The sequence below is a fragment of the Rhinolophus ferrumequinum genome, chromosome 19 (assembly GCF_004115265.2).
Source record: "Rhinolophus ferrumequinum isolate MPI-CBG mRhiFer1 chromosome 19, mRhiFer1_v1.p, whole genome shotgun sequence".
NCBI classification, from domain to species: Eukaryota; Metazoa; Chordata; class Mammalia; order Chiroptera; family Rhinolophidae; genus Rhinolophus; species Rhinolophus ferrumequinum.
This window is the reverse complement of record NC_046302.1, coordinates 18,991,435-19,015,408: the sequence shown is the minus strand read 5'-3', so window position 1 is coordinate 19,015,408 and position 23,974 is coordinate 18,991,435. Positions and strand designations below refer to the sequence as shown.

Sequence of the window (23,974 nt, the reverse complement as noted above, 5' to 3'; positions counted from 1 at the left end):
CAACCCCAAGGCCCAGACCTGCTTGCCCTGTTGGTCTTTCAGAATTTGGGGAGGTCGAGGGAGGGGTTCTTTGTATTTAAATGACAGCTCATATCAACAGTTATTGCTGGTCAGTTTTTTTTTTTTTTTTTTTTTTTTTGCCTTTTCAAGCTTCAGTAAATGGATAATGACCTTTTAGTTGGAAACCCAGAGTTTTGGAATTGCTGGATTTATGGAATTTCCCTAGAATTGCCGGGTTTATGGAAATTGTGATTCTTTTTACATAAAAATGGTGGAATTTTGCAACTTCTTATCAAAGGTTTGGTATGTGGCATTGTTGAAAACTTGTCAGTTCCTCATTTGTATAATTTTCTTCTCTTATGGCCTAAACATATGACTTTTAATGACTCAAGAGAGGGGGAAGTTGTAATTTCTATTTTAAAATATCTGAAGAATGAATTCAGAGACAAATCATATTGGCCCTTTAGATTCCCCCTGCATATAGTCCCCAACCTCCTGTCTGTTGTTTCTTTCATGTTTTTAGGGCTTCAGGGCCTGTTGTGGGATTTGTATCTCAACGCTGGGGACCAAGACAGTCTACTTAGCTCCTTGCATATGTGTGGGTCATGTGCCACCGCCACCAGAGAGAATTCACTCTGTTGCATATAGTCAATTTTTTTTTTAATGGCTTTCCACCAGGTATCTTAGGAGCCACGGTTGCTTCTCATTATCTTCTTTCCCTAGGGGATAGATGATTGCAAGCCTGTGCAAGCCGGTGACCCTGGCCAGCTTGGCAGAGCTCAGTGGCTATGCTGACACAATGATTCACAAGGCACCCTCCTCCCCTTCTGAAGTTTCTGACAGCCTTGTGATTCTCACATGGGCACTGAGTGGCTCTTGAGAAATTGTTACATAAGAGGTTTTAAATTTTTCTTTTAAAAATGGTGAGGTGATTTTCCTTAAAATTAGCACATTCCTTGCTGTGTACTTATCTTGAGGACCAAGTGTTTATTCTTGCTGCTGCTTCTTACTTAAGGTTTATTGATGTTTGTGGTTTTGTTCCTCATGTTAGTCATGATGTGCTGCTGTTAATTAACCTAAATACATATGGAAATGTTCTTTCATTGCGTGGAGCTCATACAGTTCCTTATCAGATGTGCCAAAATAGTGCCTGAGTAATCGCAAAACTCACATACTGTCGTACCTTGCTTCCTTTCCTCAACACGGATTCTTAGTGATTCTTCCACGGAACTATATATAGCTTCTTCTTATGAACAAATCCACTAGCAGGAAATCAGAATCACTTAAATAAGTAGTTTCTATTACCTACTTCACTGATTTACTGGACAAGTCCCTTTGGGGCATTTGGTCTATTTTAATTAATATTTTTCAAAATGTTAAACTAACCAGTATCTCTTGCTGTTAATCTCATTTTGCAAGTAACTTTTGAAGGTTCTGTAATGGTGTTTGAGTGGGTACTTTTTGCTGTTGAAATTTACCCTTGAGGCCCTGATGACTGAGTTTTGTGTTGACTTTCTGCAGGTGTTTTCACAGTCCTGTGTTTGGTATGGAGAGTGTGGAATTGCCTCTGGAGATAAGAGGTACAATTGCAAATACTCTGGAGCACCAAAACCATTGCCAAAGAACGGGTATGATTTAGTGCAGGTAAGTTCATTATCTTGGGCATTGAGAGTATAAAAAGTTAATTAGAGATCCTCTGTAATTGTATCTTAAATATTATTGTGGGGTGGAGGTGGAGGTGAAATCAATAGGCTTCAATCCTATCCCAAACTTCTCTGTAGCACAGGATGGTAGAGAAGATAACATAACTCCAGAGGCTTAATTTTTCTGGGGCTCACTTTATGCTTTTCTCAAAACGTTTCCCTTTAGCGGGACCTATTTAGGGACTGAACTTGGTACCTCAGATGTTGTTCTTTGCTGCTTCATCAAAATATGTCAGAAGTTAGCTTATTTTGGTTCCTAGAATTCAGGCCTTGAATGGACGAGGCTGCTAAATGGCTATGAATCTTTTGTCCTCTGTTCATTTTAGTGATTCCTCTGTTTTCCACTGAAAGCCTGTGAACTCGCGCTGCTACCATGATTCTATTTTCTGTTGTCTCTTTCACCATCTCTGGTACACACCGATGGTAAAACCAAAATGAAATGACTCGTTTTAGAGGCTTACGTAATCTAAAATCAAGTTGACGTGGTAGCAGGTGTCCTAGACTTCCTTGCTCCTTTCATCAGAATTATTTAAGGGCATTGACTTTCCCTGGAGTGACTAATGGAAATACACAGCAAATAGCATTCTGGTTAAACTTAAAGAAAACAACCCAAAAAGAGGTAAAATGATTGTCAATGAAGGAGAGTGAGCTTCCAAATAAGAAAAAAGTTTGAAATGTCTCTATTATCTCTATTTTTGTCAATCCCTAGTTTATAAATAGTAAATTGATAGCCTTTTAAAAGAATTCTGCAAGAACTTTGCAAATAGGTGTCTTCACCTGGAGTGCCTAAAAAGGGTTATGTGAATTAATTTTCTTATTTTATTGCGGAATGTTTGTCCTTATTTAACTATGCTAGTCTGATGTCCATGCTTTCTCACCCTAAAGGAGCTCTGTCCAGGATTCTTCTTTGACAATGTCAGTCTTTGTTGTGATGTTCAGCAGCTTCAGACACTGAAAGACAACCTGCAGCTGCCACTACAGTTTCTATCCAGGTAGGTTGACCACCAGGCAAACAAAAAATGGATTTTAGGTTCAGCAGGTCCTCAAATAATGTCATCTCATTCAACATCGTTTCATTGTAATGTTGATAGGATGCCATTGGAACTTAGCTCTTGTTTATATCAATTAGCCTTTGGTAAAATTGGTTTCATTTTATTTCCTTTCACTTGAAGTTGCAGAACCTACTGATGACATTAAGTGAGGATTTACTGTACTTGTTAACCAGTGACGTTCTGATTTCCTTTAAAAAATTTGTTTTATGTTAAGAATGCAATCTTATGACTTCTCAGAAATAATGACTAATTTCTGATAAAGTCATAATTACCAGGCTTAGTTCTCTTATTTATGTTCAGAGTTGATACTTGGTTTTCCTCTGAGATTTCTTCACCCCAGAGGCTGTCTGCACTGGGTCCTTTCCGACTTGAGCCTCTGTGCACCGCGGGGAGGACAGGATCCTGGTGGATCCGCTTAGGTCACTGACCCAAGACCCTCATCCGTACAGCCCTCTATCACCGCTCTCTCCTTGCCTCCCCTGGTTTGCACATGGATCTCTCTTGCTATAGTGACATGATGTGCTACAGTCCAGTCCTTGGTAGAGCTGGCCTTTGGTAACTGTTAGCAAGATTGTTCTGGCATAGTTGCCTTGTGTTGTCAAAATCAGTCTGCTCTCCAGTCTGTTCTCTGTGACCCGGACAGTGAAAGGGCTTGCACAATAGACGTTGTTCTCTATGCTTCACAGCTTTTCTCAAATGTGAAAAAAAAAACACAGAAAACAAGCTAGTGGTGGTCTGTGAACAGCACATTGTGATACCTTTTAAATTTTTCATACTTAAGCACCCTGACAAAGGGAAGGACATATGATGAGAGGAAGTGCTTCTCTGTGCAGGTATTACTTCCCCTATCGCTGCAGGTAACAGAACACAAGTTGGCATCCACAAGTTGGAAACCCTGCTTCTCTCCAGAAGTTTAAATCGACAATACAGAATGGAAAACCAACCCTAAATTGTTTTTTCAGGATGACATACAATATAATAATAGATCAAAAAGTGGAGAATCTAACTGGGCCAGCATACCCTGTGGAAAGCTAGTGGATGTTGATAGAGCCAGGTTAGAGCCACCATTCAGTCAAAATACATTCTTTAGCACCTACTCTAGGAGTGGCATTATGGACATAAACATCAAAAGATAACCAAGTTTTTCCCATGTTGTCAGAGATACCAAAGGTTTATAATAGCAAATATTGAGAAGCTAATATATGGAATATTATGCAGCTGTCAAAATCGGTGTCTGTGGAGATTAGTAACATGGAAAGACGTTTGTAATTCATGGAAAGTGATAGAAAACTGTGCATCCAAAGAGTGGTTTTTGCTATAAATGGTATAATTGTTACTGTTTTAGTAGCAGTAAATCTCAAGACTCCTGAAAGAGAGTCAGTGTGTGCGTCTGCCCCTTCCCTGCACCAGAGGCATTGAAGCTGGGACCACACCTTCCTTGTTTTGTCTTGTGTGGTCACCTGGACAGGATTAGAGAAGAGAGCAGTCCTGATTGGTTGTGTTGCAAAAACGCAAGTCTAATGAAGCAATAGCTTTTGCAGAGAACAGTGAACCAAAGCAAAGGGAGAATTTGTTTTGGCACATAACTGGTCAACATGAGGAGCTTAGACTTTGAACTGGAGGACAGCAGACAGCTTGTGGTTCTCTTGAAAACCCGTGTGCTGCTGAAACATGCTGCCAGAGACCACCGTTCTGTTCTTTTTGTCTTTTCAAGTAACAGGAAATCAATCCTCTTGTATTTAGAGAGGGCTGAGAGGTTATCTGGGGCTGGAAGAGAGCCCTTCAGTAGGTTATAAGATGAATATTCTATTATGTAAATCTAATTTCCCCCCTTTTATTCTTCTTACTCAGAATTGTTCCCATGATACTTCTAAGTCCTGTTATTCAAGACAAAGAAAACATTTCTCAAATTTTAAGTGCAGAATTCAGAGGAACATTTTTTTCTCTTTTTTTGAAACTACATCCAAATAACATAAATGTAGTAATTAGGGCAATGTTTAAAGAGGTGTCTTTATTTTAACACAAGGTTTTAGGTTTAGAATTGCTGGGTTTAATATGTCCTCATGGCAATTCATCTGTCACTTTACAGTAAATTTTAAATATTCTTTGTCTGTTTTATATCATCTGTTTTCTGGCCCTGTTTTGAGATCATACAAAATATAGTTTACTTTTTCCTTAGATGTCCTTCCTGTTTTTATAACCTAATGAACCTGTTTTGCGAGCTGACATGTAGCCCTCGACAAAGTGAGTTTTTGAACATTACAGTAACTGAAGATTATGTTGATCCTGTTACAAACCTGACGAAAACAAATGTAAAAGAATTACAATACTATATTGGAGAAAGTTTTGCCAATGGTAAGTAAACTTGTAATTATTCCTTTTACAATTGGTATTAGGACAGTGGACCAAGTTGTTCCTTTTTGTTGTCCTGTCAGCTGTATGAGAAGGACAATTTTTAGCTCCATTGGCTATGAAATGCAAGTTGTTGCTTTGCTTGTATTCTAGGACTTGAACTACAGCCTATGAAACAATCTCCTTAAAGAGGAAATTTGCTTTAACTCCTTCCTAGCTGTAAGCTCCCACATGGAAATTTTTAGTCTGTACAAGTTTACTTTTGTACATTTTAGAAACCATTGAACTGTGGTTCTAATGGACATGAATTGTGTAACTTCATGAATTACTACAAGACTGAAGAGAGGGGGTTAGGGGGTAGAACTAATTGGCAGAGGAGAGATTTTGACTGAAGAAACAGATTGCCACAGGGAAAGTATGCAGGTAGGATAGACATGAGGAAGGGTACCCCAACAAGTAGAAATCATAGCACAATCTGAAAAAGACCATGTAATGTTTGTTGAAAAATCATTGAAATGAAAGAATTCTGAAATAATAAGACACTAGGTAAAAAGAATGAACATACAGAAATAGAACCAACTAGGATCTATTAATGAGGAATAGTCCCTTAAATGGACTAAAAGATAAGCAGCAGATTAGACAGAGTTGAATAATGTGCCCAAGAGCAATCTGTAAAATAAGAGAATAAGAATTCAGCCAAGTTGTTGACTATAAGAGCAACATACAAATTTAACTCTAATAATCAATTCAAAATATAACGGAAAAAGGTCCCATTCACAAAAGCAACAAAAAGTAAGATACCTGGGAATAAAGCTGCCAAAAGACAACCTACTTACTAGACAGAGATCCTTCTGTCTAAAAACAGAGCCATGCATGTGAAAAGTTGATACCATACAACAGGCGTGTTGTTACAGATCATTAAGATTAAGGAAAAGGTGGCTGGTTGATCAATGGAGTAAAAAAAATGATTATTCATCTAATTTTTATTTTTGCATTTCATACTAAAAATGTATAGATGCAAAATCCTAATAGAAATTTTTAGAAGTAAATATAGAAGGTGTTGATGACTTTAAGGCAAGGTTGAAGGGTTTTAGACAAGAGAGGAAAAGCAGAAACCGTAAGTGAAACAATTTATATATAATAAATATAAACGGTTAGTCTCTAAAGCAGTCAGTGAAGTGCAGATTAAAGCAGTGAGCTACCATTTCACACATGAAATTGGCAGAAGTTAAACAGTTAGTCGATTCCAAATATTGGTGAGGACGTGGAACAGTAGGAACGCTAATACACGGCACCTTTGGCGACCATAACTTGGGGCAAGTGTTTGAAAACTATGGGAAAACCAATTTTGTAGTAAAGTTGAAGGTTAATATCCCTTCATCACAGAAATTCCACTTACTGATTCCTGCCTTAGAGGAACTAGTAATACATGTAAACGGAGAACCATCTAAGGACATTGGTTGTAGCATTTCTGTGATCATGAAAAATTGAAGGCCTCGAGAGAATGAGAAGACAAGCACAGCCTGGGAAAAAATATTGGCAAAAGACGTGTTTCATAAAGGGCTGTTACCCAAGATATATGAAGAACCCTTAAAACTCAACAATAAGAAAGAGAACAACCTGATTGAAAAATGGACAAAAGACCTGAACAGACACCTTACCAAAGAAGATACATGGATGGCAAATAAGCACATGAAAAGATGCTCAACATCATATGTCTTTAGAGAATCCAAATTAAAAAAACAGTGAGATACTACTACAGACGCCTATTAGAATGGCCAAAATCCAAAACGCTGACGACACCAGAGGCTGGCGAGCACGTAGAGCCACAGAAACTCTCATTCATGCTGGCAAGAATGCAAAATAGTACAGCTACTTTGGGAAACAGTTTGGAAATTTCTTAGAAAATCAAGTATACTCTTACCATACGATCCAGCAATCATGTTCCTTGGTATTTACCCAGAAGAGTCGAAAACTTATGTCCACACAAAAGCTTGCACATGGATGTTTGTAACAGCGTTATCCATAATTGCCAAAACTTGGAAGTAACCACGATGTCCTTCAGTAGTTGAATGGGTAAACTGGCACATCCAGACAGTGGAATATTATTCAGCACTAAAAAGAAATGAGCTTTCAATCCACGAAAAGACATAGAGGAATCTTAAATTTGTAGTACTAAGTGCACGAGGCCAATCTGAAAAGGCTACATACTGTATGATTCTGACTCGATGACATTCTGGAAAAGGCAACACTGTGGAGACAGTAGAAAGATCAGTGGTTGCCAGGGGTGCGGGGAGAGAGGGATGACTAGCAGGAGCACAGGATTTTTAGGGCTGTGAAACTACTGGTAGGTACTATGATGGTGGGTACATGTCGTTATACATTTGTTAGAAATTGAATGCACGACACCTAGAGTGAACCCTACTGTGAACTATGGACTTTGGCTGATATGATGTGTCAGTGTGGATTCATCAGTTGTAGCAAATGTTCCACTTCGGTGCCACTGATAGTGGGGAGGTTGTCCTAGGATGGAGGCAGGGGTTACATGGGAACTCCGTGCTTTCTGTTCTGTTTCCCTGTGAACCCAAAACTGCTCTAAATAATAAATTCTGTTTAAAAAAAAAAACAAAAATAAAAAATCAGAGATCCTAATGCTAATGAAGAGAATGGATAAATATATTGGAGCACAGTGATAGTCTAAATGGAATAGTTAAAACATTAACTGTGTGAATTCGAGTTAATATTGACTGAAAATAAGTTACGGAATACAGGTAGTATGTTTCTATTAAACAGTACTACATATTTATGGATACAATATATCATAAAAGTGCACAAACATGCACAGAAAAGAAACATCAAATTCAGGATTGTGGTTTCCTTAAGGAAGGGAGGATGCTCAAAGGGAGGGGGCAGTCGGGGCTGCGATTTTACCTATAGTATATAGACATATAGATAGATATATAGATATACATATATTAATGTTGAAGCAAATGTAAAATAATGAGATTGATATAGCAGGGTGGTAAGTAAATGAGAATTGTATTATTCTCCCTATTTTCTCTATGCTTTAAATATTTAATAAAATAAAAACCTGAAAACCAAATGATAAGCTGGAAGATGTGAGGGAATTACCTAGAAAACAGCATAGTTGTAAAGATCATTAAAGAAATGACATGTTAATAAAGTGAGGAGCTCCAGAAAAAGAAAAGAGAAAGAGTTGGGGAGAGACAATAAACAAAAGGATAATGGCTGAGGATTTTCCAGAATGGATGAGAGATGAATCCTCCAACTTAGGAAAAGAAAGTTGATCTTTAAGCCAGATAAATGCAGAAAAAATAAAATATACAAAACTCAACTCTATTTCTATACACTTGTGATGGTAATCTGAAAGTGAAATTAAGACAGTTCCATTTACAGTAGCATCAAAAAGAATAAAATGCTTAGAAACAAATTTAACAAAAATAAAAGTATAAAATTTATACTCTTAAAAACTATAAAATATATTAAAAGAAATTAAAAAGGATCTTAATAAATGGAAGTACCTCCTATGTTCATGGATTGGCAGACTTAATATTGTTAAGATGGCAGTACTTCCCAAATTGAACTACATATGCAATGCAATGCCTGTCAGAATCCCAGCTGATTCTAAAATTTAAATAGAATTGCAAGGGACCGAGAATAACCAAAACAATCTTGGAAAAGAGGAAGAAAATAGGACTCATGTCCTAATTTCAGAGGGTAGAGGGGGTCAAATATATGGTGATGGAAGGAGAACTGACTCCGGGTAGTGAACACACAATGTGATATATAGATGATGTAATACAGAATTGTACACCTGAAACCTATGTAACTTTACTAACCATTGTCACCCCAATAAACTTTAATTAAAAAAATAAATTTACTACCCACCAATGGAATTCAAAACAGTGTGGTACTGGAATAAGGACAGACATATAGAACAATGAGACAGAATTGAAACTACAGTTGACCCTTGAACAACATGGATTTGACCTGTATGGGTCCACTTATATGTAGATTTTTTCAGTTGACCCACACAGTTCAATTGATTGCAGTTCAGTTTACCCTCGCATTTCAAACCCATATTGTTCAAGGGTCAGCTCTGCAGTTAGGAATCTGCATATGTGGAGGGCTGACTGTAGTTATATTCAGATTTCCAACTATGTGGGAGATTGGCGTCCCTAACCTCCACGCTGTTCAAGGGTTAACTGTAAACACATACATCTGTGGTCATCTGATTTTTGACAGGGTGCAGGACCATTCCATGGGGCAAGAACAGTCTTTTCAAAAACTGGTGCCTGGACAGCTGGAATGCCAACATGCAACAGAATGAAGTTGGAATCTTACCTCACACCAAATACAAAAATTAACATTGATTAAAGATCTAAATGTAAGAGCCAAACTAGAAAACTCTTGGAAGTATAGCAATAAATCTTCATGCCCTCAGATTTGGCAATGGATTCTTAGATATGACACAAAAACATGAGCAACAAAAGAAAAAAATAGATATGTTGGACTTAATCATAATTAAAAACTTTTGTGCTTCAGAGGATACCATCAAGAAAAGGCAAGAATATTTGAAAATCATGTATTTAATGAGGTATTTGTATCTAGACTGTACAAATATGTATACATGTTTTAAGAAAGGAAAAACCTGGGGGTAAGATGGTTAGCTCAGTTGGTTAGGGCGTGGTGCTAATAACACCAAGGTTGCTGGTTTGATCCCCACATGGGCCACTCTTTAAAAAAGGAGTGAGCTGTGCCCTCCTTAAAAATCCTTAAAAAAAAAATGAAAGAAAGAAAGGAAGGAAGGAGGGAGGGAGGGAGGGAGGGAGGGAGGGAAGGAAGGAAGGAAAATATCTATTAAAATTGTAATACTAAATATATACTGATAACAAAAGGTGAATGCAAGTCATGTGTATACATTTTTTTGGCATCCCCGGTACAAAGAACTCTAACAGCTCAATAATAAACAATTGAAATGGACAAAGGATATGAATAGACATTTCTCCAAGGACAAATGGCCAATAAGCACATGAAAAGATACTTGAAATCATTAGTTGTTGGGGAAATGCACATCAAAACCACAATGGATATTCACTTCATACCCACTACGATGGCTAGAATCAAAAAGTCAACAAGTATTGACAAGAATGTGGAGAAATCGGAACCTTCATGCAATGCTGGCGTGAATGTAAAATGGTGCTGTCACTTTGAAAAACAGTCTGGCAGTTTCTGAAACAAACAGAGTTACCATATGACCCAGCGATTCCACTCACAAGATAAGTGAAAACATGTCCACACACAAACTGTACATAATTGTTTATAGCAGCATTATTTATAGTAGCCCGAAGTGGAAAAACCCAGATATCCATCAACTGATATACAGGTTAAAAAACAACAGTGTAGCCATGCAACAGAATATTATTTGCCCATAAGAAGGCATGAAGTACTGAGCACATACTACAACATGGATGGACCTTGAAAACATCATGCTAAGTGAAAGAAGCCAGTCACGAAGGAGTACATATTATATGATTCCATTTCTTTGAAATGTCCAGAATAGGCAAATCTGTAGAGACAGAAGTAGACTAATGGTTATTTAGGGCTGGGGGATAAGGGAGCATTTGCTAAAGGGTGCAGCATTTCTTTTATTAACGTGATGAAAATGTTCTAAAATTGACTGCGGCGATAGTGGTATCTGAATATGCTAAAATCCATTAAATTATAACTTTAAATAGATAAATTGTATGGTATGTGAATTATATTTCAATAACACTGGTAAAAAAAGAAATCTATAAATATATCTTACACAAAGTATAGAACTCCAAAAACAAATATCTTAAGAGCAAGTGAGAAAAAGATACAAATCACTTCGAAAGAATGACAATTGGAGATTTTCTTACCAGTAATGATAGGCCAGAAAGCAATGCAATAATCATAGTTCTAAAGAAAAGAACTCACTCTAGCTAAACCGCCTTTCAAGAGTGAGGGTAAAAACACAATGAATTTATAGGTATCTTCTTAAAGTTTAGGGGAAGAAAATCTTGGGAAGTTTCTAAGAAGCAGGGACTGGTAAGTGAATCCTAACATAGGACCCATCACCACTACTTCCTTATGTGCAAAATTGCAGGGACAGTGTCCTTATTTGGTGTGTTGTCTTTCGGTGGACTAAAGTAAAACCAAATAAGAGAGTAGTATTAGGTTCATTCACATGTGACCTCTGCCTTCGAACCATTTCTCCCCCCAAGTTCCGTAATTCTCCAGCTGTATAGTTTCCTGCCTCAGAAGTTTTCTGGAACCAGCTTCATTGACTCAAGAGGCAGGAAGGTTCTTAGCTTCTCCTTCCTCAGACCTAGTGTGTTCCTCGGTACAATGGGGCTAATGCTTCTCCAAGATACTGTGAGCTCGTGGGATCACTTAAGGCTTCCTGTCTTTTTTAAGTTACGTGGAATCTGGCTGAGCATACGTATTACTTGCAGGGTGATAAGCCAGTTTCAGGGCTAATCTCCACTTCTGCCCTTAGTGTTTCCTGTCCTGGTTCCTGTCCGTGACCTCTAATTGCAGTGCATATGGATTTCCAAGTTCACATTTGAGAGGCCTTTTGTAAGACCTCACTCGGTGAATTACAGCAGCGTGGTATTTCAGTGTTTTCCCCTTGTTCTTCTGCTAGCGATGTACAATGCCTGCAGGGATGTGGAGGCCCCCTCAAGCAACGACAAAGCCCTGGGACTCCTGTGTGGGAAGGACGCTGAAGCCTGCAATGCCACCAACTGGATTGAGTACATGTTCAATAAGAACAACGGCCAGGCACCTTTCACCATCACGCCCATTTTTTCAGGTAGGGATAAAGACTCCCAAGGTTGGCGTGTTTATGATGTTTTTGAAAACCCAGGAACCTTAAACTGCAATAGGAAGATAAATTCAGGTAACTAACTCCTGGAGTGTCCGTCCAATGAGAGAGGTAACCTAGAACACTTATTCTGCCCCCTGGTTAATTTAGGGGCTGGGAGTGGGAATGGAAGAGGAAGACTTGCCTTCAGGTATTGCTCCATAATTGAAAGAATAAGCTGTGTTTTAAATTTGTTTTAAAAAGGCCAAAAACCATTATAAAGACCTTTCAGGAGCTCTGCCATAGTGTCAGATTAGCTCCGCAGTGGAGATAAGACATGATTGAAGCTTTATCTTGGAGTGTGATATACTCATATCTCAGCGGCAAAAACGTAATTTGATCAAGCAGGAACCTCCAGTGTTTTTTATTCTTCCAGTTGTCTTACATATTTCAGTGTGCTTATTGTTGGATTTAAATATAATTTAACACAAACTTTGTAGTGTTTTTTTTAAGTGAGAGATTCACTCCACACAATCCTCGCTGCAGATCTCCCAGCATATGGGATGGAGCCCATGAACAATGCCACCAAGGGCTGTAACGAGTCTGTGGATGGGGTCACCGGGCCGTGCAGCTGTCAGGATTGCTCGGCCGTTTGTGGCCCCAAGCCCGAGCCGCCGCCCCCTCCCGTTCCCTGGCGAATCCTAGGCCTGGACGCCATGTATGTCATCATGTGGACCACCTACATGGCATTTTTGCTCGTGTTTTTTGGAGCATTTTTTGCCATGTGGTGCTACAGGTAAGCCCTTTTGTTTGCCCTTCAGAGTAGGAAGAGCAGATTTACACAAGGTGCACTTCCAGCTTTCACTTGGCAGACCTTGGCTAATTAGAACAGGAAACAAATAATCTGCATGAAAACCATTCCATGAGTTGCTTATGTCCTGCAACTAGTAAACAATCAAAGGCCTGTTTAGATATTTAAACATTTGAATTTGGTTTCATTGATTTATTAAAAATGATGTGTGAATAAAGCACCATGCAGTAACCACCCCCTTTTCTTTTCTTTAGTTTCAGGTGTACAAAACAATGTAATAGTTAGATATCTGCACCCATCACAAAGTGATAACCCCCCTCTCCCACTCTACTACCCTTCTGACATCGTATGTAGCTGTTACGATTCCACTGACTCTATTCCTTATGCTGTGCTCCACATCCTTTGACTATATATATTAAATTATAGTTGACATTGAATATTATTCAGCTTCAGCTTCAGGTGTACACTGCAGTGGTCAGGCATCTACACCTTTCCTGCAGTGGTCTCCCTAATAAGACATGTTATGTTCCCTTCTGACACCCTACAAAATCTTTACAATGTTACTGATTATATTCCCCAAACTATTTTTCATGTCCCCGTGGCAATATTGTAGTTACTAATTTATGCTGTCTAATTCCCTCCCCTTCTCTCTCATCCCCACCCACCCTCCCATTTAGTAGCCATCAGTTTTTCCTCTATATCTCTGAGACTATTTCTGTTTAGTTTGCTCATTTATTCTGTTCTTTAGATTCCACATATAAGTGAGATCATATGGTATTTGTCTTTCTCCATCTGACTTATTTCACTTAGCATAATGTTCTCTAGGTCCATCCATGTCGTTGCAAATAAACCACCTATTCTCTAACAGAAAGTATTAGGAGCTGAACCTGATTCAAATCTATTTAAATGCAACACTGTAGCACATTTAGATAGTTATATCTTGGTTTAGGACAGTACAGTTTTTAAATTTTTTTAAAAAATAATTTTAGACTTATCAAAAAGATGCAAAAATAGTAGAAAGAGAGAGTAAAATCTCCTTTACCCAGCTTCCCCTAATGTTACAACTTACATCATGTATAGTATATAATTATCAAAACCATGAAAACAACAGTGATATATTATTAGCTAAAACACAGACTATTCAAGTTTCACCAGTTTTTTACCTAATGCCTTTTTTCTGTTTCAGGATTCTATATTGCATTTATTTTTTATGTTTTATTAGTCTCCTCTAATCTGTGACAGTTCCTCCGTCTTTCCATTTCTTTTAGGGCTTTGACACATTTGGTGAGTAGTGGTCAGTTATTTTGTAGAATGTCCCTCGATTCAGCTTTATCTGATATTTTCTCATGATGTGATTGAGGTTATGTTTGTTTTGATAAGAATATCACAGAAGCGATGTTGCGTCTTTCTCCGTATGTCCTATCAGGCACACGATGTCAGTGTGTCTCAATTCTGATGACGTTAACCTGATCACTTGGTGAAGATGGTGTCTTCCAGGTTTATCCACCGTGAAGTTATTATTTCTCTCTTTGTAATTGATGAAAATTTTAGGGAAGATATGTCAAGACTGTGCTGACGCCTTGTTTTTCCTCAAACAGTCACCTACTGATTTTAGCACCATCTCTGGGTCTTGTCTGCAGCTCTTACTGTAGTTTGCCTCATGGTGATTTTGTATTTCCCTCATTCCATCTATATTTACTTATTCTGTACAGACAGCTATCCTTTCTCCCCCACTTACTTAATTTATTCAATTATTTACATCTTCAACTTCTTAAAAATTCTGTGGGTTATAGCTCATGTCATCATTTATTTTGTTGCTGAGATTCTTCCAGTTTTGACCACTGAGAGCACCCTCTGGTTGGCTCCTTTGTTTTGTTTTGTTTTGTTTTGTTTTGTTTTGTTTTGTTTAACATCCCCCCTATACCCACCCCCCACTTCTTAAACCTGTTCTTATTTTCTGGCATCACAAGATGTTCCAGACTGATCTTTCATTTTCCCTGCCCCAGTCTTGGAAGCAGCCTCTTCTGCAAGGAGCCCTGGGTTCCTTTTACTTTAGAATGGTGTTTAAAAATCAAGATCTAGGCACTAGGCATGCTTACTGCTACTGCAGAACAATGTTGACTGTGTTTTTAAAAGACCTACAAGTTTTAAATATAAATCTGGGCTATAAGGTGAAATTCTTTGTTTGTTTTGTTTTGTTTTGTTTTGTTTTTTAATACCTTCTTAAATTTTGTCCTGAGATTGGTGAGCAGAGGGACCTAGAGCCAGGGAACTTAGGGGAAAGGTGACAATTAGGGAGGAAGAAAGGATGAGGAAATAAGCTTTTAATGGGATGATAGGAGCAAAAGAACAGCCTCCTTGTGGTGCAGTAACTGATGCTACTTACATGCTTTTATTTTTCAGAAAGCAATACTTTGTCTCCGAATACACCCCCATTGATAGCAATATAGCTTTCTCCGTAAATGCCAGAGACAAAGGTAGGCACATTTGTACTTAAATAAAAGGATTCGGATTATGTAGGCATAAGTGTTCATTTCCTCAACAAATGTTTATGCACCTGTTCTGAGGACACAGCTGTGATCAAGAGAAACGGGTCTTGCTTTTGTGGCACTCACAGTCTAGTCCGGGTGGCAAATCAGAACCAAGGAATTAATAGTAACAATAGAATAATAGTGGACCGGGATAAGAGCTGTGGAAGCACTAACATAGCTAGCTGATGGCAGGAGAGCAGGAGCGGTTGATGAGAACTGCTTTGGACAGAGCTCAGAGAGCTTTGCCTTTCATAGGCTTGTGTGTGAGCCTCAGTCCTCTGTGGGGTGGGCATGGTGGTCACGGAGAGCATGCAAGGGCGTAGCTGAGGGCAGGGGGGTCTCGTGCATATCTCCAGTGCAGGTGGGACTCCTGCCACGTGCAGTAGTGCTAATGCTTTCCCTGTTGCGACTTTCAGGAATGGTTCCTCTCCTAACCTCCACTCTTTCTCCCTCTCCCTCTCTTCCAGGAGAGGCATCTTGCTGCGACCCACTTGGTGCAGCATTTGAGGGCTGTCTGAGGCAGCTCTTCGCACAGTGGGGCTCCTTCTGCGTCCGAAACCCCGGCTGCGTCATTTTCTTCTCCCTGGCCTTCATTGCCACGTGTTCTTCAGGCCTGGTGTTTATCCGGGTCACAACCAATCCAGTTGACCTCTGGTCAGCCCCCAGCAGCCAGGCACGCCTGGAAAAAGAGTACTTTGATGCCCACTTTGGGCCTTTCTTCCGCACAGAACAGCTCATCATCCGTGCCCCCCACACCGACGTACACAAGTATGAGCCGTACCCCTCAGGGTCCGACGTGCCCTTTGGACCTCCTCTTGACATAGAGATTTTGCACCAGGTAATCTGCTTTTTGCAGAAACCAGTTCCAGGGAACACGGTGGTTTGCTGGCTTTTCTGTGTTGACCAGTTCTACCAGATGCAGGGTTGGGGCTGAATGTAGTATATATTTTGAAACTCTTACTGGTGAAAGTAAAGTGAATTTTCAAGAAAAGTGAATGACAGGTGTGAATGAAAAATTTCCTGTAGACTGCTTTTGTGTTTACTTCATATAGTAGGTCTTGCTTCTTAAAACTGAGATAAGTGTTTCTCCATTGAAGCAGGATGTATTTATAATTCACCTTAGGAACTTACAAAATTTTTCCCCCGGTAACTGACAAGTAATATGCTAGAACCCAAAGGACTGAAGCTTCTTGTGTTGTCCTGGGCACCTGCAGAAGTGAAGTTATCATTGTCTGCATTTGGTGAGACACGCATTCGGGATGAGATCCATCCGTTCTCTTACAAAGGCCTTTAAACCGCGCCGTTCTCCTCAGTCGTATTTGTCCTGGAGAACTGTAGGTGTGAATAAACTGCATCCCACTTCTTTTTTAATGAATGTTTGCACAACCGTGTGGTATTTCCTTTAAACGTTGCTCTTGCCTACAGAAAGTCTGATATCTTGAAAAACATCAAAGTGGTCCCAAGATTTTGATAGAATCTTTTCTCCACCAGTGACTGTAACTTTTTCCCAACTTGTTGGAGAAGCTGCACAGCTGTTACTGACCTCCAGGAGCATATTCTCTCTCAGAAAATACAAGAATATACATAAGTAACCGTAGAATAGAGCAAGCAGCAGGTGGTATGATGTTTGTGATCGGGAGTGTCAGGAAGACCAGGGAAATGGCCCCAGTCTCCCCTCTGTGGCCCACTGGCCGCTGCTGGAGAAGGGTGGGAGGGAAGATGTTCGTGTGTTCCGCTCTGAGGTCTCGCCTGGTATTGGTGTCACCTCCCTGGCTCTCTGGACGCCTCGAAGCAGGGTCTCCATTACAGTTTGCTGTTGCCTGAGACTGGGCCTTTAGTGTCATCAGGTACTTGACGGTAGCGTACCTTAGTCCTCTTCTCTGCCTTAGGAAGGATTTCCCCCCAAATGCTGTTTCTCTTCTGACCCCTCGGGGCAATAATGGTTAGTCAGCGTCTGAGAGAAATCTGGTATATTTCTGGATTTGTTTATTTTTCAAATCTTCTTTCAGGTTCTTGACTTACAAACAGCCATCGAAAACATTGCTGTGTCTTATAACAACGAGACTGTGACGCTTCAGGACATTTGCTTGGCGCCTCTTTCACCATATAACAACAACTGCACCATTATGAGTGTGTTGAATTACTTCCAGAACAGTCATTCCATGCTGAATCACAAAATAGGGGACGACTTCTATGTGTATGCGGATTACCACACACACTTCCTGTACTGTGTACGGTACGTGGCAGGACAGTCACTCGCTCAGCCCACTGATATTTGAGCACTGGCTGTTGCTACACACTATTGGAGGTACAAGAGACCCCGAAGTGAGCAAACAGCAGGTCCCTTCCCTGCAAAGCTCACATTCTAGTAGAGGGGAACGGATGAGCAAATAGAGACATGCTCTAATGCCAGGTAGGGGAGGGTGCTGTGGAGAAAATAAAGCTGGGCAAGAAGCTAGAGGGAAGTGGGGTATACTGCTGTCGGTGGAGCGGAGACCTGCTCGGAGGGAAAGGAAGGGAGGAGGGGGCCTGTGAATATCGGAGGGAAAAGTGTTCCAGGTAGAAGGGTAGCAAAGTGTTTGTGGTACGTAATCAAGGAGCAGCAGGTACCTCAGCCGTTAACTCAACGCCTGGATTGATATCATGTAGTTGCATGTACCACACTGCCCCCTGAGTTTTTTGAGCTGTTTTTTTATAAAAATAAATACCTATGTTGCTTTTTCTTGCCTTTAAGATACAAATTTACATCATGACATTGAGTTGTTTTAAAGACATGCGGTGGCCCCTCGAGGAGTGGGGGCAGATTGGTGTGCAGGTTTAGACTGGGGCCACTGGCGCTGCTTCCCAGGAGACACATCTGGCTGGGCAGAGTGTGTTTATAATTGAGTGAGTCACAGAGAAGCTGTACTTGGCGACCTGTGAGGTGAACTTTAGGCTTGTCCCCACAGCAGGAAGAACAGCTTCCGCTGGATGGACCTGCCATCCCTGAATGCCCTGTCCTTCGGCCTGATCTGGCCTGGCCATCGTTGTTCAGCCAGTCAAACAACCACCATGGCTGTTTCTTCATGGAAAACTATTCCCTGTCACCTTTGAGTGCACTGCTCAACTAACCACATCTCAAGAGTTGAGCACACTGACTTCTGATCGGGTTTGGGGACCTTAAGTTCTGACTGTTTTTGTTACTAGAATATGACGCTTTCGGTGGTGAGGCTGTGTTTACTCTGTTTCAAGGAGGTCACCTCTAAAAACATGAGCTCTACCCGTAAAACAATAAGTGTATGCCCATGTACCCTGAACCAGCATTCTCCACACGGTAGGTGATACAGGGGACCATGACAGTTTGAAAAAAATGTAATATTTTATAATTTTTATACTTAAAGGAAAAAACCTCTTTTCGTTGTACAGAAAAGAAGTCGACAACATATTTTGGTGAGAGAGATGAATGAGACTTGTGTTTTATCCACGTGGGGCATGGTTCAGATAGGTGTGGAAACGCTGCTGTCAGCAAGTCCTGTCCTGTGTGACAGGGATCTCTGCTTGATGTGTGGTTACACTCGTGTGTCTCCAGCGCTCACCCCCTCCTCGCCCTCCAACTTTTCCTGGGCTTTTTTCCCTGGAGGTCCTGTCGGAATGGCAACCCCGCCTGCCCAGACCTACTTCTGTCCCCATACCTCTGTATCACGTAACGACACCAACACCTACCAGTTACTCAGACTTGAGGCTGTGTCCCTGAATTCTTCCTCATGGAAGTTTTGTGGGTTTTAACCTCTGAATGAGCTTGCAGAGAATAACCTCTGGATGTGCAGCCCTGTAGCCTCTTTGTCCCGAGTGGGTGACCTGACGTCTGGGTCCTGATCCCATCATCCCTCAGCTCCAAAGGGCAGTGGTTCAGAACATATTCGAGAACCTCCCTAAGTGCCCAGCAGAGTTCTGGCTTATGATCTGGGTCCCTCAAATCATAAGTGAAAACATGGTGAAAACATGGCATCACTGAGTGAGAAGCAAGCAAATACAGCCAGAAGTGCTGGGTCCCTCTCCACTGATTATCTGCCCTCACTGCACTTCTGGTTTTCCCTGCCGGGTCCATGGCACAGACCTCCTGACTGGTCTTCCAGCTTCCTTTTCTTTCCTACCCGCAGACCTTCTGCTACTTTGCCACCCAAATTAGTGAAACGGCTCATGACCTTTTTCCCAAATGTCTAATTGCCCCCCAGTGCCTATAGGATAAAAATGCAAACTACTTTGCATGGCATTTAACTCTTTTTTTTTATTGTCTGTCACCCCTTTCAGCCCCATCTCCTCCCTCAGGGAGGAATTCCCCCACTCGTGGGTGCCCCATGCTGTAGACACAGGACTTCTTGTTCCTCAAACCGCCATCCTCTTGCTCCCCTCTCGCACGTACCTGTTCTTGCTTTTTCTTCTCCTTCCACAGTCGTAGTTGCATAAAACAGCCTCACTTCCTCCCTCCCGAGTGAGTTGTCCCTCAGCCTTAGAGACCTGGTCTCTTTTTGGTAACAGATTTTCCCTGTGTTAGCTGCTCTGTCCCCTGTGCCCCAGGCACCGTGCCCTGTGCATCCCATCGTGCTGTATTTGCCTGCTTCTCACTCAGTGATGCCCTGTTTTCACCTAGGGAGTCTCAGGGCCCACGTTGTACTTAGAATGTGTAAATATTTTATTGAATAAAGGAATGAAAAATAGGAGAGCCTAATTAACTGGTAGTTGTATACATGTGTAGGTCTCTGTGATGTCTCGAGGTCTGTTCTAACTGGGAGGTGTTTTCTAAACTTCTTGGCAGGGCGCCTGCGTCTCTGAATGATACAAGTTTGTTGCACGATCCTTGCCTGGGAACGTTTGGTGGACCGGTGTTCCCGTGGCTTGTGTTAGGGGGCTATGATGGTAAGTAAGAGAAGCTTTGCTTTTCCAGTTAAGTAAAGCGGTCTTGATTCTGTCATTAACAGTCAGGCGATCATTATGAAGGTTTCATACATTGAGCACTTTTAATTTCCTAACTCTTAAATTCCAAATATAATATCTCCTTTGGTTTTGGGTTTTTTCTAGATTTAAAGTGTGGACGGTATTAGCTGTTTTTAGGTCACACTTTGGGAAGATGTCAGAAACTAAGGACATTTCCCAAGAATAATGCAGTTGTGCATGTCCACATAGGATGCTATTCAGCTTCAAGGAGTTCCTGGAAGCTCATCTGTAGGACCCCTAGGGAGTCTGTGGACCTCGGGTTAAGAATATCTCTAATGGGGAAGGGATGCTGTGTGAGATAGCGCAAAAGGAAGTTGATGAACTTTTTTTCTTCTAAGCCAATTGGCTAAGAATTCAGACACTTTCATGGTGAATGGAGTAGTTGGTTTGCTCTTTGCTGATTCCAGTAGCACCATGGGACAGATTGTAGTAGGTCCGATGGGGTAATGGTTCATGTGACGACGTTGGCATCTGAAGCTTAATTACAGGCAGTTCAGCAGGGTTTTCTCCACCCTAATTAACAAGCCAAATAGACATTCTTCTCCTCACCCAGTGGGAGGGGAGAAGTCGTGATCTGTATTTAAATTTTACTGTGCCTCACATAATAAAATGCCATTTCAAGTTGATGGGGAAAAGATGGTGTCACCAACTGGCTAGTCACAGCCATCAGAATTAAATTTGATCTCTACCTTATTCCTCCACTAAATTAAATGTCAGATGAATTAAAGATTGAAATGTGAGAAGTGAAACTATTAAAGGATTAGAAGAAAATACAGGAAGAATTTTTTTAAATAATTTTTTAAATGAAGAAGGCATTTCTAAATAAGGCACAAAACCCAGAAGCCACAACAGGAAACTGATGAATTTGACTACATAAGAATTTTAAATTCCTGTGTGGAGGAAAAAAACATCATAAAATTAAAAAAAAAACACACAAAAAACAGAAGAAAAATGAATATACATAACAGCATTTCCTTAATATATAAAAAGCTCTTGTGAAAAAGAAAACATCAACAACCCAAAAGGAAAGTGGGCGAAGCCATGTGAAAGTTGACAAAAGAACTAATACAAATGGCTTTTAATTGTATATGGAAAATGCTCAACCTCCTAATTAGTGGAATGCATCTCATGTCAATCTTTCTACCTAACAGATTGGCAAAGATCTAAGAGTTCGATAAAACACAGCGTGGATGATAGTATGGGAAACTATGCTGGTGGAAGTGTAAATTGGTTACTAGAATATAAGTTCCAGGAAGGCAGGGATTTTTTTTATCTCTTTTGTTCACTGATGTATCCATAGTACCTAAAATAATGCTTGGCACAACAGTAGGTCTCAGTAAATATTTTGTTGAATGAATAAAGGAGTGAAAAATAGTATAGCCTCTTTCGAGGGCAATTGGGAGAATCTATCAAAATTAAAAATGCACATACTTTTTGATTCAGTGATTGTACTTGTAAGAATTGATTCTACAAATATGCATTGTACACATTAAAAATATCAGGTTACTCTTTGTAGCATTTTGTTTATAATTTTAAAAATTGTAAAAATATCCATCAATATTGGGAGATTGTTTAAATTATGCTAAGAAATATTATACAGCAGAAAAAAGGGTAAGGAAGCTCTTTATGTACTAAAACGGAGCAGTCTTCTCAAGATATAAATTTAAAAGCATAATGTGCAGAATAGTTCATTATTATTTGCATAAATAAGGAAAGGGGAAGAATACATGTGTTCGCTTGTGCATGTGTGGAGTGTCTCTGGAAAGTCACAGGCGGTCACAGGATGGGAAGGAGAACTAAGTAGAAAGGAGATTAATGAAGGAGAGAGTTATCACTAGCCACCTTTTTGCTATGAAATTTTTACTATGCACATGCTTTGTAATTAAAAAAAAGACAGTACTCTTCCTGAATGATAACGTGTGCCTACTTCAGATAGAGAATCCTTTTTATTCATTACCTGAATTACATAGACACTATTTAAGTACACTGTTGTTCTTAGAGCACAGGGATGTATAGTCTACAGCCCCAGTGAGAAACCAGTCACCTGGCTGTCTTGTGATTTTTTCCCCTTGTATTTATCTCATTTCTGGCATGCTTGTAATCTTTTTGATGTCACCTTTTTCTTTTCTAGATCAAAACTACAATAACGCCACAGCCCTGGTGATTACCTTTCCTGTCAATAATTACCATAATGATACAGAGAAGCTCCAAAAGGCCCAGGCCTGGGAAAGAGAGTGAGTTGCTCCTGGGGTCTAAACAACTGCCCTTGTCTTGTGGGAAGCCGGACACTAGCAGAGAGCACTTAACTTCATTCGGTTAAATTAACCAACATCAGACCAAAGTCACGGCTTTTTCACTTGGTACTAGTGATCCTAAGAAAAGAAGAAATCTGTAAATAAATTTACCAAAAACATTGAACAGATATCTCAGCACAAGAATGCAAAAGTATGTATGTAGAAATGTTCCCTGCATCATTTTCTAACATCAAAAACCGGGAGCCAGCTGAATGTATTAGTAAGGGATAAGTACAGTGGAAAATTACACAGTTAAATAGGTAAATAAATGGTTCAAGATTATTAAATAAAAACTGCAGTTAGCATGTTGAGGTGAATATATGTCATATATGCTGTCCATGCTGAGAAAAACTATCAAGCAAATGATCCAGGAAATTGTTAACTGTGTTTGCAACCTCTAGAGAATGGGGAGAGGACTGAGGAGGACAGGGGACTTTGACTTTTTACTTTATAACGTACTTCCAGTACATTAAAAAACACACACACAAGAAACAAAACCAAAAACATCAGCTTTATTGAGATATAATTCATATACCATACATTTCACTTCTTTAAAGTGTACAATTCAATAGTAGCTTTTAGTATATTCACAGATCTGTGCAACCGTGACGACAGCCAATTTTAGAACATTTTTTTTTAACCTCAGGAAGCATATCCTTTAGCGATCACCCCACATCCTCTTATCCTCCTAACTCCCAGTCCTACACAACTTTCTACTCTACTTTCTGTCTCCATGTATTTTCCTGTTATGGACTTTTTTTATATGAATGGAATGATATATGTGGACTTTTGTATCTGGCATCTTTCATTCAGCATAATGTTTTCAAGGTTCATCCAAGTTGTAGCTGTGTCAGTCCTTCATTCATTTTTATGGCTGAGTAATGTTCCATCCTATGAATAGACCACATTTTCTTTATCTGTCAGTTTTTGGGTTGTTGCTACCTTTTGAGTATTCCGAATAATGCTGCTATAGATATTCATATACAAGTTTTTGTGTTTGAACTTCTGTTTTCATTTCTCTTGGGTATATACCTAGGATTAGAATATCTGGTCCTATGGTAACTCTTTGAGGAAATGCCAGACTGTTTTCCAAAGTGACAGCACCATTTTATGTTCCCACCAGCAGCATATAAAGGTTTCAAATTCTCCACATCCTTGTCAACACTTGTTATTATCTAACTTTTTTATTCTAATTATCCTCGCATGTGTGAAATAGTATCTCCTCGCAGTTTTGATTTGCACTGCCTTGGTGATTAATGATTTTGAGCATCTCTTCATATGCTTGTTGGCCATTTGTATAACTTACTTAGAGAAATGTTTATTCATATGCTTTACCCATTTTTTTAACTGGGTTATTTGTATTTTTATTATTGAAGTGAAAGAATTATTATATATTTTATAAGTCCC

The 23,974-nt window shown here is 39.8% G+C and overlaps 1 protein-coding gene across 3 annotated transcripts in view; it reads left to right on the top strand.

Moving 5' to 3' along the window:
- The window catches only part of NPC1 (NPC intracellular cholesterol transporter 1), a 53,671-nt gene that overhangs the window by 15,543 nt on the left and 14,154 nt on the right, over nt 1–23,974 (top strand). For 2 of the 3 annotated variants that reach the window (XM_033087624.1, XM_033087626.1), the window contains 10 exons: nt 1,522–1,644; nt 2,589–2,695; nt 4,935–5,110; nt 11,799–11,966; nt 12,504–12,753; nt 15,172–15,245; nt 15,767–16,137; nt 17,309–17,535; nt 20,095–20,195; nt 22,405–22,507. In XM_033087624.1, the coding sequence (XP_032943515.1) occupies nt 1,522–1,644; nt 2,589–2,695; nt 4,935–5,110; nt 11,799–11,966; nt 12,504–12,753; nt 15,172–15,245; nt 15,767–16,137; nt 17,309–17,535; nt 20,095–20,195; nt 22,405–22,507 (1,700 nt within the window). The remainder of the gene's footprint in view (nt 1–1,521; nt 1,645–2,588; nt 2,696–4,934; nt 5,111–11,798; nt 11,967–12,503; nt 12,754–15,171; nt 15,246–15,766; nt 16,138–17,308; nt 17,536–20,094; nt 20,196–22,404; nt 22,508–23,974) is intronic. The other variant, XM_033087625.1, reaches the window with a different exon arrangement.